This window comes from Cyanistes caeruleus, chromosome 4 (assembly GCF_971803275.1).
Source record: "Cyanistes caeruleus chromosome 4, bCyaCae1.hap1.1, whole genome shotgun sequence".
NCBI lineage: Eukaryota > Metazoa > Chordata > Aves > Passeriformes > Paridae > Cyanistes > Cyanistes caeruleus.
In genome coordinates this window covers 212,442-226,884 of record NC_141704.1, presented here as the reverse complement: position 1 = coordinate 226,884, position 14,443 = coordinate 212,442, and the positions used below count along the sequence as shown (strand labels likewise).

Below are 14,443 nucleotides of genomic sequence, written 5' to 3'. Positions count from 1 at the left end.
GACCCCAGGGAGGTTGGAGCCTCCTCCCCTGTCGCTGCCCCGTGGGATCTGGGCAAGACCCTTCCCCCCAGCCCCGCTCCAAGTGCCTTGAACCCCCCAGACCTCTGGGGGAGGGCCTCATCCCACCATCCCACCCCACTCTGGGACAATCCCCAGGGTTTTCTCTCTTCTGTGCTGTTTGTTCCCCTGCAGCCACCAGAGCTGCGTGGAATTGGGCCCCGCCGTCTCCCAATTCCCAAGTTTTCCTTTAAATCCTTTCCCAAAGGTTTCCAAGGGCTGACTGGATCCTCCCATTTCCTTCTCCTCCTCTTTCTACTCCTCCTTTTCCTCCCCTCCCTAAATCCAGTGGTGAGTGGGTCGGGAATGTGGCCCCATGCAGGGCTTGGGGGGTGCTGGGGGTGATCTGGGAACGTCGGCGTTGGTTTGGGACACCAGGGAGGATTTGGGATGGCAGAAGTGATTTTTGGAACCCTGGGAAAGCCTCTGGTGCAGACACCCAGCCCAGCAGCAGCCCCTCTCCTAGCATCCCCCCATCCAGGAGGATCTGGGGCCCTGTGACAACTCTGGACGTGGATTTTTTGCCTCCTCCGGGTTTATTCCTCGGTTTTCTCCTCGGGCTGATTGAAGGGATCCGGTTTGGTTGGAACTCAATAAACCTGTTCAGCCCCGATGGGCCGAGGGGGACAGAGCTCAATTCCCTGATTCCCCCTAAACCGGGATCTGGGGGAGCCCCCTTGGGCTGGGCCAGAAGGGTTCCCCTGAGGAGGGGAGTGAGTGGGGGGAGCTGGCTGGGGGTGTGGGAGGTGTGGGGGCACGTGAGGCCTGTGGGAGTCCTGTCCCTGGGGCTTGGGGGGCTCAGCCCCACAGAAGGAATCCAGTTCCATGGATGGGGGGGCTCAGTCCCACCCTGTCCACACAGATGGGGAGCCCAGCCCCAGCCCCATGGATGAGGAGCTCAGCCCCATGGATGGGGGGCCTTTGGCCCCACCCCAGCCCCACAGATGGAGAGCAGCACCCCCTCCCTGCCCTCCCTGCCTGTGAGGCCTGAGGGGGACGAGGGAGCAGAGTCCTGCCATGGCATCACCGTGGAGCACAGCCACCTCCAGGCCCCCACCCTGCCCCACTGTGGGGCACAGCTTCCCCTGGGAGCCACACTCTCTCCCTGCCATGGGGCACAGCCACTCCCGTCACCCGTCCCCTCCCTGCAGTGGGGCACGGCTACCGCCGGACCCCTGTCCCACCCCACCATGGGGCAGAGCCACCACCGAGACCTCCATCCCAGCCTGCCATGGGGCAGAGCCACCACCGAGACCTCCATCCCAGCCTGCCATGGGGCAGAGCCACCACCGAGACCCCCGTCCCGCCCCACCATGGGCACAGCCAGCCCCAGGCTCCCCCGTTCCCAGCCGGCCGTGGGGCACAGCTGCCCCTAGGGTGCCCGTGTTGTGGGTGCCCTGTCCCTCGGGTCCCAGGCGCTCAGCGGGTCCCCGTTGCGCTCAGACCGCGGCCGTGGTTTATTGTCCCACCCGCGCTACATCCTAGGCTGGCCGGGGCCCCGGGGCAGTGCCAGCCCCACTGTGGGGGCAGCCGGGGGGCAGCCGGGGGTCCCGAGGGCTGGGACGGTGCCAGAGCCCCTCAGCTGGGGCCGACCTGGCTGGAGGACACAGAGGAGACCTCGGTGCGCTGGGCCGAGCTGGACACGTCGGAGTCGTCTGACATGGGCCGCCCGCACACCGTCTCCATGATGCAGGCGCGGAACTGCGGGGTGCAGACAGGTGACACGGGGTCACAGGAGAGGGGGTGGCTCAGTCTGGGGGTCTCACTGGTCCTGTGTCCAGCCCTGGCACTGTCCTCCCACCCTCAGGTGCCACAGTGGCCCCATCTCCTGTCCCTGCGGTTATGGTACCCCCAGCCGTGCAGGTGTCCCTGGATGCCCCTTACACCTCGCATGTGCCACTCCCGGTGTCCCTGTTCCCCCGATGTCCTTGGCTGCCCCTGCATGTCCCCATTGCCCCAATGTCCTGGGGTGTCCCCATCTTCTCTGTGTCCCCCTTGCCAAAGTATTCCTCTCATCGGGGTGTCCTGAGGTGTCTCCTCACTCGGGTACCCCTGGCTGTTCCCCATGTTGGGTCTCCCCGGTCCTCAGATATCCTTGGGCACCCTTGGATGCCCCTGTCACCAGGTGTCCTTGGGTGTCCCCCCATCCCATGGGCCCCTCTTCCGTGTCTGTGTGGGTGTCCCGGTGTCGCTGATGTCACCTGTTTGTTCATGAAGCAGTAGATGATGGGGTTGTAGACGCAGGAGCTCTTGGAGAAGAAGGCAGGGACGGTGACGAGGCGCAGGTCGATGCCGTGTTCGCGGTTGTTCACCATGTACATGGCCAGGGCCGCGTAGGGGACGTAGCACAGGCAGAAGGACCCGACCATGACCACGACCATGCGTGACACCTCCCGCTCTGCCTTCTGTGTCGTGGCTGACTCCTGCTGCTGCGCTGCCACCTGTGCCGGGGACAGGGACACCTTGGGACTGCCCGGGCTGCTGGCCCCCGCCCAGTCCCCTCTGCCCCCCCTGCCCGTGTGCCTGTCTGGTCCCTGCCCACCCTCCTGCCTGTGCTCGTGTCCAAGGGACCTCCCCTCCCTTCCTGCATCCCTCCAGTCCCCTCTCCCTCCCTCTCGCTCCCCATCCTGCCCTCTCTCCCTCCCTGCTCCCAGTCACTTCTCCATCTCTTGTTCCCTCCCTTCCTCCCTTCTGCCCCCTAGCCCCGCTCCGCTCTCCATCCCTCGCTCTCAGCCGTGCCTGACGCCAGTGCCCCCCACGTCCCCTGTGCCCCCCGTGCCCCCGGGACTCACGGCCCGCAGAGCGCTGAGCAGCTGCGAGTAGGAGAAGATGATGAGGGAGAGGGGGACGATGAAGCAGAAGATGAAGAGGAACCAGGTGTAGTACTCGCTCTTGTACTTGGTGCCCACTGTGTACCAGTCAGGGCCGCAGGAGCACTGCAGCCCCTCGGGAACGTACCTGCAGCACCTGTGCTCAGCCTCTGCGCCATGTGGCACCCCCCGGTGCCCCCACAGCACCCCAGGGCACTCCTGGTGCCTCAAGCACTCACCTGGCACCCCCGTGGCACCCCCGTGGCACCCCCGTGGCACCCCCATGGCACCCCCATGACCCCCCATGACACCCCCATGACCCCCCATGACCCCCCACTTGCCACTCCTGGAGCCATCCCACCCCCTGCCCCCATGCCCACCGTGTCCCCACCTGCTCCAGCCGAAGAAGGGGGGGACGGCGACGCCGACGCCGATGATCCAGGTGGCCGCCACGACCAGCAAGGCATGGCGGGAGTTGAAGCGGAAGTTGCCAAAGGGTTTGCAGATGACGATGTAGCGCTCAAAGGCCAGGAAGGCCAAGGACCACCCTGTCACCAGCCCTGGGGGGACAAGGCCGCTCTTCACTCACACAGCCGCCCATGGCCACCGCAGCTACAGGTCACCTCAATTCCCATAGCCCCCCAGGCCACTGGGTCACCCCATATCCTATGACCTCAGTAGAACGTAGTCATCGCCCCCACCTTCCGGCCTCAGTGGTCACCCCAGCTCCTCCAGCCACCAGGGCAGATCACAGAGCTCAACCCTGCCCACTTTGCCACCTTCAGCCCCACCAGACCACAGTGATCACCCCAACTCTCCCAGCCCCAGAACATAATGGCCACCCCCACTTCCAGACCCCAGAGGTCACCCTAACTCCTACAGTCCCACCAGGCTACAGTGGCCAACTCCTAAGGGTCCAGAAGGTCACCCCAGTGCCTGCACCCCAGCAGCCTGCGGTGGTCACCCCAGCTTCTAACGCCTTTGCAGAATTTGGTGGTCAACAGTACCCCGAGCCCTGCCAGACCATGGTGGTCACCCCAACTCCCACAGCTCCAGGAGATCACTGTGGCCACCTCTGGCCCCAGTAGCCCTCAGTGGTCACTCCATCATCCCTGGCCCCAGCAGCCCGAGTACCCCCGTGGTCCCCTCGTACCTCCGGTGGCCCCTGCAAAGCCCTCAAAGGCACACATGTGCTTCCCGAAGACAAAGTACCCCTGGGAGCTGGAGACGAAGACGGTGAAGATGCAGAAGACGCAGCACATGAGGCCGCTGACGGAGATGTTCACCAGGATGTAGTTGAGCGGCTGCCGCAGCTTCTTGTACTTGATGGTGACGATGAGGACAATGGCGTTCAGGGGGGTGCCCGCCACGAACACCAGCCCCATGAAGATGGTCTGCAGGTAGAAGGCCCACATGGGCGCGATGTGGTACTGGGGCCCATCCCAGGGCCCCACCGACGACTGGTTCTTGAACAGGTAGAACTCTTCCTCGTCCATGGTGGTGGTGGTGGGGGGGGGGACGCCCACCCCCCTGATATACCCTGCGCCCCCAAAGCTGCTTAGTGGGGATCAGGGCTCAGCCCGGCCAAACTTGGGGATTAGGGTGGGCTAAACCGGGCTCAGCGCCTAATCGGCCCCCTGAGCTGGGTCGAGCCGATTACCGGGGCTCTGGGGGATTTGGGGGGGGCAGAAGGGCTCCCCCCATCACCTGGGTATGGGGAGGGTCCCCAGAGGTCTCAAAGCTTGACCCTGCTCCTCCTGGGGTGTTCAGGTGTCCCCAGATGTTTCCAAGCCCAGTCTTGGTCACACGACAACAGCCAGAGGTCCCCAGACTTAGTCCTGGTCCCATCAGGGTCCTCAGTGTGCCCCAGGGGTCCCCAAGCTCTGTCCTGGTCCCCCCTGTATGACCAGGTGTCCCCAGGGGTCCCCACACGTCTCCAACCCGCTCCCCCAGGATGGCCCAGCTCCGGATGCCTTGGGAAGAACCCGGAATTTCCCTCATGAGGCCACCCCTGCTCCCCACCCCAGCGCCCCAGGGTGCCCCCCCCAGTGTCCCCCCTGTCCAAAGCGATTGTCCCCAGTTCTGGGCTTAGGGGGATCCCTGTGCTGGGGAGACCCCAAGGGAGATGGGGGGAGTCTGGGGGTATCAGGGGCTGGGGGAGAAGACTGGGGGGGGGCACTGCTTGAGGTGGGGTGTGTGAGGAGTGTTCATTTTGGGGGTGCAGTGCTGGGGGGTCAGGGATAGAGGGTCACTTTGGGGGTGCACTGCTGGGACTCAAGTTCCATCAGACTCCCAGCGTTTCCTGCCCTCCCTCACCCCTCTTTCCCTCCCCCAGCCTGCGGGACCCCCGGGAAACAGGAAGGATGAGCAGAAGCTGCTTATGGGGGGATTACAGGCGCTGGGGCCCCCCCGGGCTGGGGGTGCCTATAAAGGCCAGTGCAGGGACAGCGCTCTGGGACCCCCGGGGAAGGGGGAGCTGGGGCGGGGGGTGACACCTCCAAGGGAAGCTGTGTCCCTGGGAAGTGTGGGTGGGGCGCACACCCTGGGGCACCCCTGGGGTTCTGTCCAGCTCTGGGGCAGAGATGAGGCCAGGGGGGCTCAGGGGTGGGCCAGGGGAGGAACAGGGGGATTGGGTAGGCTGAAGACCCAGCCCGTGTTTTACGGGGCAGTACTGGGCTGTACTGGATCATACTGGCCTGTACTGTACTGGTTTGTACTGGGGTTACTGGACTACACCGGGCTGTACTGCACTGTGTTGTCCCACGGATTGTACTGTGTCCTGTTGGGTTGTACTGGGTCTGGTCACACGGTACCAGGATGGACTGGGCTGGACTGGGCCATACTGGATCAGGTCAGCTCTGCTGCTGCTGTACTGGGCACCCCCCAAATGGGGGCCACAGGGTGGTGATCCAGGGGACAGACACCCCACAGAGGTTCCATGTCCCTCCCCTCCGTCACCGTTCCCCTGGGGAGCTGCGGTCCCTGCGGTCACTGCGGTCACTGCGGTCCCTGCGGTCCCTGCGGTCCCTGCGGTCCCTGCGGTCACTGCGGTCCCTGTGGTCCCTGCGGTCCCTGCAGTCCCTGCGGTCACTGCGGTCACTGCGGTCCCTGCGGTCACTGTGGTCACTGCGGTCCCTGCGGTCCCTGCAGTCCCTGCGGTCACTGCGGTCACTGCGGTCACTGCGGTCCCTGCAGGGCTGCAGAGGGGTCACACAGCACAGGGGGTGTGGGAGCTGCGGCACAGCTGGGGCTCAGTGGGGCCCAGTCAGGCCTTGGTGGGGCTGCCCAGGGAGGTTTGGAGTCCCCATCCTCGGAGGTGTCCCAGGAAGGCCTGGATGTGGCACTCAGGGCTCTGGGACAAGGTGGGGACACAGCTTGGACTCGCCGGCCTTGGAGGGCTTTTCCAGCCTCAGGGATTCTGTGGTTCTGGAATGGTGGCCACAGAGTGGGGAAGGGACTGGGGGCTCAGGGGTGCTGCTGAGCAGGAGGTGCTGAGCGTGGAGCTCCGGGGCCCCGGCACCGCCAGCCCTGCCAGGACCCCCAGCACCCACCAGCGCAGGCAGCACCAAGCCCCAGCGCCCACTGGTGCCGGCACCACCTCCATACGGGACCCACGGCCCCCCAGCGCTCTGTCTACAGCCCCATGGCCCCCACGGGACTCCCAGGACCTCCAAGCTGCTGCTCTTGTGCCCTCCTGGATGTGGCCCCACAGAGGTCCCTGCTGTCCCCAAGGCCACGTTCCCTGTGTCCCACTGTCCACGTACCCCTCGCTCCCCTCTCCCCTATGCACCCCAGCCCTGGCCCCCTTGTCCTCGTGGCCTCAGTGTCCCCCTGTTCCCCTCTCTGTGCCCCCACGCTGCCGATGCTCCCCTCCCCATGTCACCCCACCCTGAGGACCCCGAGTGTTTCCAACCCCGGAAAATGCAGAAAAAACCCAGAAAAACGCAGAAAAAACCCAGAAAAACGCAGGAAACCCAGAGCCAGGGGCAGAGTGAGGGGACACTGGACTCAGGGTGTCACCACAGGGGGCAGTGACTCTACCCTGTGTCCCCTCCCTAGGAGACACTGGCGGGGTCAAGGCCTTTGTCCCTTCATCGTGGCCTCCACCATCATCTTCCTCTGCCCTTCCTCCTTGGCTGTGGCAGAGCCGAGACTCCGGGGGCACTGGGACCCCTGTGGAGCACCCGGCCCCCCCTGGAGCATCCTGAACCCCCATCCTGGCCTACACTCATCCCCCCGGAGTGCCCCGACTGCTCAGACACCGCTGGACCACCCTGGCCCTCCACAAACATCCTGGCCCCCACCTCGCAGACCACCCTGAGCCCCTCCAACAATCCGCTCGCTGCCGTTCCCACGCCTGCCCTGGCTCTGGGGGTCCTGCTGGGGCACGCTGCCGCCTTGCGCCCCCCGCCCCAAGCCGTGCCCCCCTGCCCCTTGCCCTGGGGTATTTTGGGTGCTGGTGTGTTGGGGGTGCCCCCCCCGCCTGCCCCCCCGGGTATTTTGGGTCCCGCTGCGTGGCTCTGACTCGGCAGGTTATTTTTAGGTGTTGGCGCAGGCGCCACCGCGTCACCCCCCACACGTCACCCCCCCACGTCACCCCCTGTCACCCGCTGTCACCTCGGGGTGCACCCGCACCGCCCCCCCCCCCCCCCGCTGGAAGCTTCCAGGGCAGGCACCGGAACAGGGGGAACACGATACCCCCCAAATCACCCCCCCAGGAGGACCCAATGTGGGTCACACGAGTGTCCCCCCCGCCCCTCCCAAGGGTGTCGAGGAGGCCTCGGGCGTCTGGAGTGGGGGGGAGACACAAGAGAGATTCGGGGGGCAGCGGGGTTCAGGGCGAACCCCCAAGTATGACCGAACCCCCTCCCCAGGCGCGTGCCACTACCATGGGGAAACTGAGGCACGGCTGGAATCAGCGGGGGGGAGTGGGGCGCAGCCGGGGGGGGACTGGGTGGGGGTTCCACGGCCGGGGTGGTTCTGGAGGGGGAATCCCGGGGGGTTTTCCAGGAGGGGGATCCTCAGAGGGTTTGTGGGATCTCAGTTGTGCCCCTCGGGGCTGGGGGAGAGTTTTTATGTGGGTTTTTCGGGGGTTCCCAGGTGGGAAGGGATGAGTGAGGGGGTTCGGAGTTTGCAGGGTGTCTTTGTGGGGGTTTTGGGGTGCGTTGCGCTGCTGGGGGCCTGCGGTGCTGGGGTATCGAGGTACAGGTGTATCAGGATAACAGGGTGTTGGGGTGCCTGGGCTATAGGGTGCTGAGGTTTTGGGGTGTCGAGGTTACAGGTATTTGGGATTATTGGGGGTGGATTCTGGAGTTTGGGGGTGCTTAGATTTTGGGATGCCAGAGTTTCGGGGGTGTCTGCGTGCCAGGATTTGGGGTACCAGGGTTTCAGTGCAGGGAGGTTGGGGCTCTTGGGCCGAGGTTTGGTGGTGCTGAGGTTTGAGGGTGCCAAAGTTTAGGCGTGCCAGTGGTTCGGTGTGCCAAGGTTGGAGGTGCCAATGTCTGGGGTCAGGGGGTTCAGAGCTGCCAGAGTTTGTGGCATTGGACTTTAGGGAATCTGGGGAGTTTTGGGGTGTTGGGGTGCCAGTGTTTGGGAGTTTGTGGGTGCCGGCGTTTTGGGGTGTTTTTATTTGTGAGTGTCGGTGTTTGGGTGTGCCGGTGTTTGAGTTCATTGAGGTTTTAGGCATGTCGGAGATTTGGGGGTGCTGATATCTGTGCGTGTTCGGAACTGCCTGGGTCTGGGGGTTTCGGGGATGCCCGAGGGGGTTTGGGGGAGCCTTGGGCCGGGAGTGCCGGAATCGGGGGCTCCGAGGCGTGCTGGGATCCCGGCTTTCGGGAGGTGCCCGAGGGGGTTTGGGGGAGCCTTGGGCCGGGAGTGCCGGAATCGGGGGCTCCGAGGCGTGCTGGGATCCCGGCTTTCGGGAGGTGCCCGAGGGGGTTTGGGGGAGCCTTGGGCCGGGAGTGCCGGAATCGGAGGCTCCGAGGCGTGCTGGGATCCCGGCTTTCGGGGGTTCGGGGCTTTGAGGGTGCCGGAGTGCGGGATTCCAGGGGTGCCGAACTCCGGGGGTCCGGGAGTGAGGCCGGGACTTTAAATACGGAGGGCCAGGCCCCCCACCCCCCGGCCGGTCGGGCGGTCTGTCCGTCCCTCCTGGTCGGTCCCTCCCCGGGACGGGGCGGGCCGGGCCGGGGCAGCGCTTAAAGCCGCCGCCGCCCCCGGCCCCGCCACTTGCCGCCGCCGCCCCCGGCCCAGGAACGCTCCTGGGACGCACCGCGAGCACACGGGACCCACCGCCAAACGCTCCGGGAACAATCGGAACAATCGGAAAGCGGCCCGGGAACCCACGGGATCCGCCAGCCCTCCGGGAGCCGCCGCTCCGCTCCGGGAACCCACCGGGAACCAGCCCCGCCACCGGGAACTTGCGCTGGGACGGACCCAGGACACCCCCCCCGACTCCGGGAATAGAGACCCGTACCCAGGACACCGGTACCGAGCAGCGAACCCCTCCCGGGACACCGGGACTGAGACGGGACCCCATCCCCAGACACCCGGACTGACCCCGGGAACCGGGACCCTCCCTGAGCACCGGGACTGACCGAGGACACCGTCCCCCACTGCCGGGAACTGGGACCCCATCCAGGACACAGGCACCCACCCGGACCCCCGCCCAGGAACCGGGACTGACCCAGGACGCCATCCCCCAGCACCGGGACCCCAGAGCGGGCACCGGCTCCCACCCGGGGCCCCCACCGGGACACGGGCTCTGAGCCAGGACACCTTCCCCAACCCAGGACAACGTCCCCCAGCACCAGCTCTGCCACCGGGAGCCAGAACCCCCGCCCCCGGCACCCACATTGACCCGGGGCCCCCACAGGACACCGGCACTGATTTGGGACCCACACCCACAGTACCGGGATCCCTTCAGGACGCTGGGACTGACCCAGGACCCCCACACAGCACCAGAAGTGACCCAGGACTCCTCCCCCCCCCCTCCCCCCCACTCAGGACCCTCCACACCACCCAGCAACCCCCTGCCCGTCGAGGAGCCCCCCAACCCCTCCAGGATGAACTCTACCTACGAGGCAGCGCCGGGTGAGGACCCCGAGGAGCTCCCGGCCACCGAGAAGGACCTTGCAGAGGACGCGCCCTGGAAGAAGATCCAGCAGAACACGTTCACACGCTGGTGCAATGAGCACCTCAAGTGTGTGCAGAAGCGCATCGTGGACCTGCAGCGCGACCTGAGCGACGGGCTGCGCCTCATCGCGCTGCTCGAGGTGCTCAGCCAGAAGAAGATGGGGCGCAAGCACCACCCGCGCCCCAACTTCCGCCAGATGAAGCTGGAGAACGTCTCGGTGGCCCTCGAGTTCCTGGAGCGGGAGCACATCAAGCTCGTGTCCATTGGTGGGTGTGCAAGGGGCTTGGGAGAGGAACAGTGTCCAAGGGTGGGTGTGCAAGGGGCTTGGGGGAGGAACAGTGACCATGGGTGGGTGTGCAAGGGGCTTGGGGGAGGAACAGTGTCCAAGGGTGGGTGTGCAAGGGGTGTGTGAGGGGGGAAAGGGAGAGTGTGCTGGAGGCTGGGAGGGGAGTGGGAATGGTGAGTGTGCCAGGGCAGGGGTGCTGGAGTGGGAAGAGGGTTACTGTGAGTACAGAGCACTGAGGATGGGGCTGGCGATGAGCGTGCAAGGGCAAGGCCAATGCACAAATGAGAATGAGGAATGAGTGTGCAAGGGTGGCGTGATGGAGGGCTGGGAAATTGAGCATGGCTGTTTGAAGGCAGGGGTGGACAAGTGAAGATCTGGATGAGTGTGTAAAGGGAGCAGGGGGGTGAGTGTGGGTAGGATGAGAGAGCAAGTTGGGTGGAAGGATGAGTGTGCAAGGGACATGACAGACAAACGAGGATGGCCCGTAGGTGTGTGTGCGAGCAGGGTGATGGATGAATGGGAACGGAGGATGAGCGTGCAGGAGTGAGGCCGATGGGCAGATGAGAACGGGGATGAATGTGCACGGGGAGGGGTGAGGGAGAAGCAGGAGCGGGGTGAGTGTTGAAGAGCGGTGGAGGGACGGGAACGGGGCTGAACGTGCAAGGCTGGAGGCAGCGGTGGGGCTGCGGACGAGTGTGCGAGGGGTGGGCGTGCAAGGGCTGCGCGGTGCAGAGCGGGGGGGTCCGGCCCGTGGGGGGGGCTGAGCTCACGCTTGGCTCGGGGCCGGGGCGCTGAGCTCACGCGCGGGGGGGCTCGCACACCCACCCAGCCCTGTCCGGGCCTCAGCGCCCACCCCCACCCGACAGCTGCAGGGTGACCCCCCCGGCACGGGGAGCGTTCGCGGCCCCCCCGCACTCGGGGTCGTGCACGGCCCCCCTCGCACGCCCGGACCCGGGGGGTGCGAGACCCCCCCCCTCCCCCCCTCCCCACGCGTGTCTTTGCCCGCTCCCGGGACCCCCTCCAGATGCGACCCCCAAGTTTTGGGGAGCTCCCAGGTGCTGCCCCCCCCGGGGCGGGGTCTGTCCCTCCCACTCCCCATGTCCCCCATTTCCTCCCTGAAACGCGATCGCTCGTGGGGGGAAGTGGCGGGGGAAGGGAGAGGGGGAGGGTCCGCCCCGCAGGGCGGTGGGGGAGGGTCCGGGATGCCTCGGGCCCCCCTCCCCCCCCCTCAGCCGTCCCCTGCCTCAGTTTCTCCATTCTGCCAGGGTTGTGCCCCCACCGGGCACTTCCCGGGGGGCTGCTGGGGTCCCGCCGCAGGCTGTGGGTGCTCGGGGTGGGCGGGGGGCTCAGCCCTCACTTCTGTGCCCCGGCACGTCCCCACGCAGGTGTTGGGGTGCGGGGTCCGTGGCACTGCCGTGGGGTGTCGGGATGTCCCGAGACGGTGCTGGAGCCCGCCCCGTTGTGCCGCGGGGTGTCGGGGGTCCCTGTGGCGGTGCTCTGGGGTTTTGGGGTGCCCCGGGCGGCTCCTCCCATTCTGCCCCCTTTCCGCAGGCAGCCGGATGGGACGGGACCTTGAAGCTGATCCCGGGACCGGGGCTGCCAGGGTGCGGGGATCCCCCCGGCGGGTCCCGCCGCATTTCGGGGTGCCCCGGGGGGGTCCCGAGGGATCTCGGCATTCAGCCCCCCCCGTTTCGCCCCCACAGACAGCAAGGCCATCGTGGACGGGAACCTGAAGCTGATCCTGGGGCTGATCTGGACCCTCATCCTGCACTATTCCATCTCCATGCCGATGTGGGAGGAGGAGGAGGATGACGAAGGCCGCCACCAGACCCCCAAGCAGCGGCTGCTGGGCTGGATCCAGCACAAGGTGCCGCAGCTGCCCATCACCAACTTCAATCGCGACTGGCGCGACGGGAAAGCGCTGGGAGCGCTGGTGGACAACTGCGCCCCGGGTGAGGAGCGAGGGGGCGCGGGGACCTGGGGGGACAAGGGGGCGAGAACTGCGGCCCGGGTGAGGGGGTGCTGGGGCAGGGGGTGCTGGGGCGGGGGGTGCTGGGGCGGGGGGTGCTGGGGCGGGGGGTGCTGGGGCAGGGGGTGCTGGGGCTGGGGGTGCTGGGGCGGGGGGTGCTGGGGCGGGGGGTGCTGGGGCAGGGGGTGCTGGGGCGGGGGGTGCTGGGGCAGGAGGTGCTGGGGCAGGGGGTGCTGGGGCGGGGGGTGCTGGGGCAGGGGGTGCTGGGGCGGGGGGTGCTGGGGCAGGGGGTGCTGGGGCGGGGGGTGCTGGGGCGGGGGGTGCTGGGGCAGGGGGTGCTGGGGCAGGGGTACGGGGAGGGACGGGGTGCGATGGAGATGCTGGGGGGCACTAGGCACAGAAAGGGGGAGGTGCAGGACGGGGGTCAGGACGGGGGTGCGCCCCTGACCCTTCTGGCCCCCCCCAGGTCTGTGCCCGGACTGGGAGAAGTGGGACCCCAACAAGCCGGTGCAGAACGCCCGGGAGGCCATGCAGCAGGCAGACGACTGGCTGGGAGTCCCCCAGGTACGGGCACGGGGGGACGGGGGGTCTCTGTGGGGACAGGGCGTGGGGGGGGGGCACAGGGCAGGAACAGGGGGGCACTGGGAGAGGACACGGGGGGTGCAAGGGCGTGTCTGGGGCACGTCCTTGGGGATCCACAGGGGTCCCCGGGCATTGGAGCACCTGGGCACCTGTGGGTGTGGTAGGGGTGGGGGTGTGGGAGGGTTCCCCAGGGGGTGAGGAGGGTCCGATGGGTGTTGGGGGTCCCGGGAGGATCGGGAGGTGTCAGGGGGCCCCTCCAGGTAGTGGGGTGCATGGTGGGGGTGTTTTGCAGCAGGGGGTGCCCGGAGGGTCTGACAGGTGTTGGGGCTTCCCCCCCAGGTGATTGCCCCCGAGGAGATCGTGGACCCCAACGTGGATGAGCACTCGGTGATGACGTACCTGTCGCAGTTCCCCAAGGCCAAACTCCGGCCAGGGGCCCCCCTGCGCCCCCGTCCCCCCCAGCCCGGCCGTGCGCGCGCCTATGGGCCCGGTACGGGGGGCTGAGAGGGACCGGGGGGCCGTGGGGCGGCTGGGGTCCCAGGACAGGGGGGCATCAGGGGGTGTGGAGCTTTGTGGGGGCACCAGGGGCTGGGGATCTGGCCCGGGTGGGACATGGGACACACGAGAGGCACGGACCCCACACAGGGGGAGCTCAGGAGCACATGGGAACTGGCGCAGGGGGCACACGGGGAGGGTGCTGGGTGGGGGACATGGGGTGCTTTGGAACCTGGCCCAAGAGAGTACCTGGGGGCTGTGGCTGTCAGGGCATGAGAGGAAACCATGGCTCCCCAAGCCCAGGGACTCCTCTCCAATCCTGGTGTGTCACCTGTACCCAGGGACACCTGAGGGAAGCCCCAGGGTCTCCACTCCCCACCCAGGGCTCCCCAGGAGTCCCCCTGTGCACAGGGACCCCTCAAAGTCCTATCAGGCTCACCCACCCGTACTCAGGATACACCATTGACACCCCGGACCCCCCTGCCACCACCAAGGAAAACCTGGAGGCCCCAGGTTCTGGGGGGTTGTGGGGTGCCAGGGCCCTCCCTGACTCCTTCTACCCTGCAGGCATTGAGCCCCAGGGGAACGTGGTGCTGCGCCCTGCCCAGTTCACAGTGGAGACCCTCGAGGCGGGGATGGGTGAGGTCCTTGTCTATGTTGAGGACCCCGAGGGACACACTGAGGAGGTACAGGGGCCCTGGTCCCCCCTCTGGCAGATCCTCCCTGTCTCCCTCTCTGGGAGATTCCCCCCCAGTGCCCCAGCTCTGTGTCACCCCCTTTCCCCCGTTTGGGGTCTCTTCCCACCCCAGGCCAAGGTGGTCCCCAACAATGACAAGAAGAGAACATACAGCGTCACTTACGTCCCCAAGGTCGGGGGGCTGCACAAGGTGAGCCCCTCGGTGACCCTGCAATGCCCCCCACAATACCCCCCCCACAACACGCCCCCTGTGATGTTCCTGGTGACACCCCCACCCCTGACACCCCCCACACCTCAGAGTGGTGGCTTCTCCCCCCCATGCCTCCCCCCAAGGGGAATGGGGGACAGCTGGCACCGTGGGGCTTGGGGGTCCCGGAGGGTCCCTGGAGGGCTCCCCTTGGGGTCTCTAGGGATG

General features: G+C 66.9%; 2 protein-coding genes across 5 annotated transcripts in view; one reads left to right on the top strand and one right to left on the bottom strand.

Moving 5' to 3' along the window:
* Positions 1–1,635: 1,635 nt before the first annotated feature.
* On the bottom strand, positions 1,636–4,363 carry OPN1SW (opsin 1, short wave sensitive). The gene is made up of 5 exons (XM_086886201.1): positions 4,021–4,363; positions 3,259–3,427; positions 2,850–3,015; positions 2,259–2,498; positions 1,636–1,758 (listed from the first exon to the last, which is right to left on the bottom strand). Exons 1-5 carry the CDS (start codon positions 4,361–4,363, stop codon positions 1,636–1,638), a joined length of 1,041 nt encoding a protein of 346 aa, XP_086742327.1.
* A 4,668-nt stretch (positions 4,364–9,031) lies between these two features.
* The window catches only part of FLNC (filamin C), a 30,196-nt gene continuing 24,784 nt past the window's right edge, over positions 9,032–14,443 (top strand). For 3 of the 4 annotated variants that reach the window (XM_086886200.1, XM_086886199.1, XM_086886197.1), the window contains exons 1-6: positions 9,037–10,265; positions 11,989–12,237; positions 12,721–12,818; positions 13,176–13,326; positions 13,899–14,017; positions 14,141–14,218. In XM_086886200.1, coding sequence (XP_086742326.1) covers positions 9,929–10,265; positions 11,989–12,237; positions 12,721–12,818; positions 13,176–13,326; positions 13,899–14,017; positions 14,141–14,218 — 1,032 coding nt within the window. In that variant the 5' untranslated portion in view covers positions 9,037–9,928. Of the gene's footprint in view, positions 10,266–11,988; positions 12,238–12,720; positions 12,819–13,175; positions 13,327–13,898; positions 14,018–14,140; positions 14,219–14,443 lie in introns of all 4 variants that reach the window. The other variant, XM_086886198.1, reaches the window with a different exon arrangement.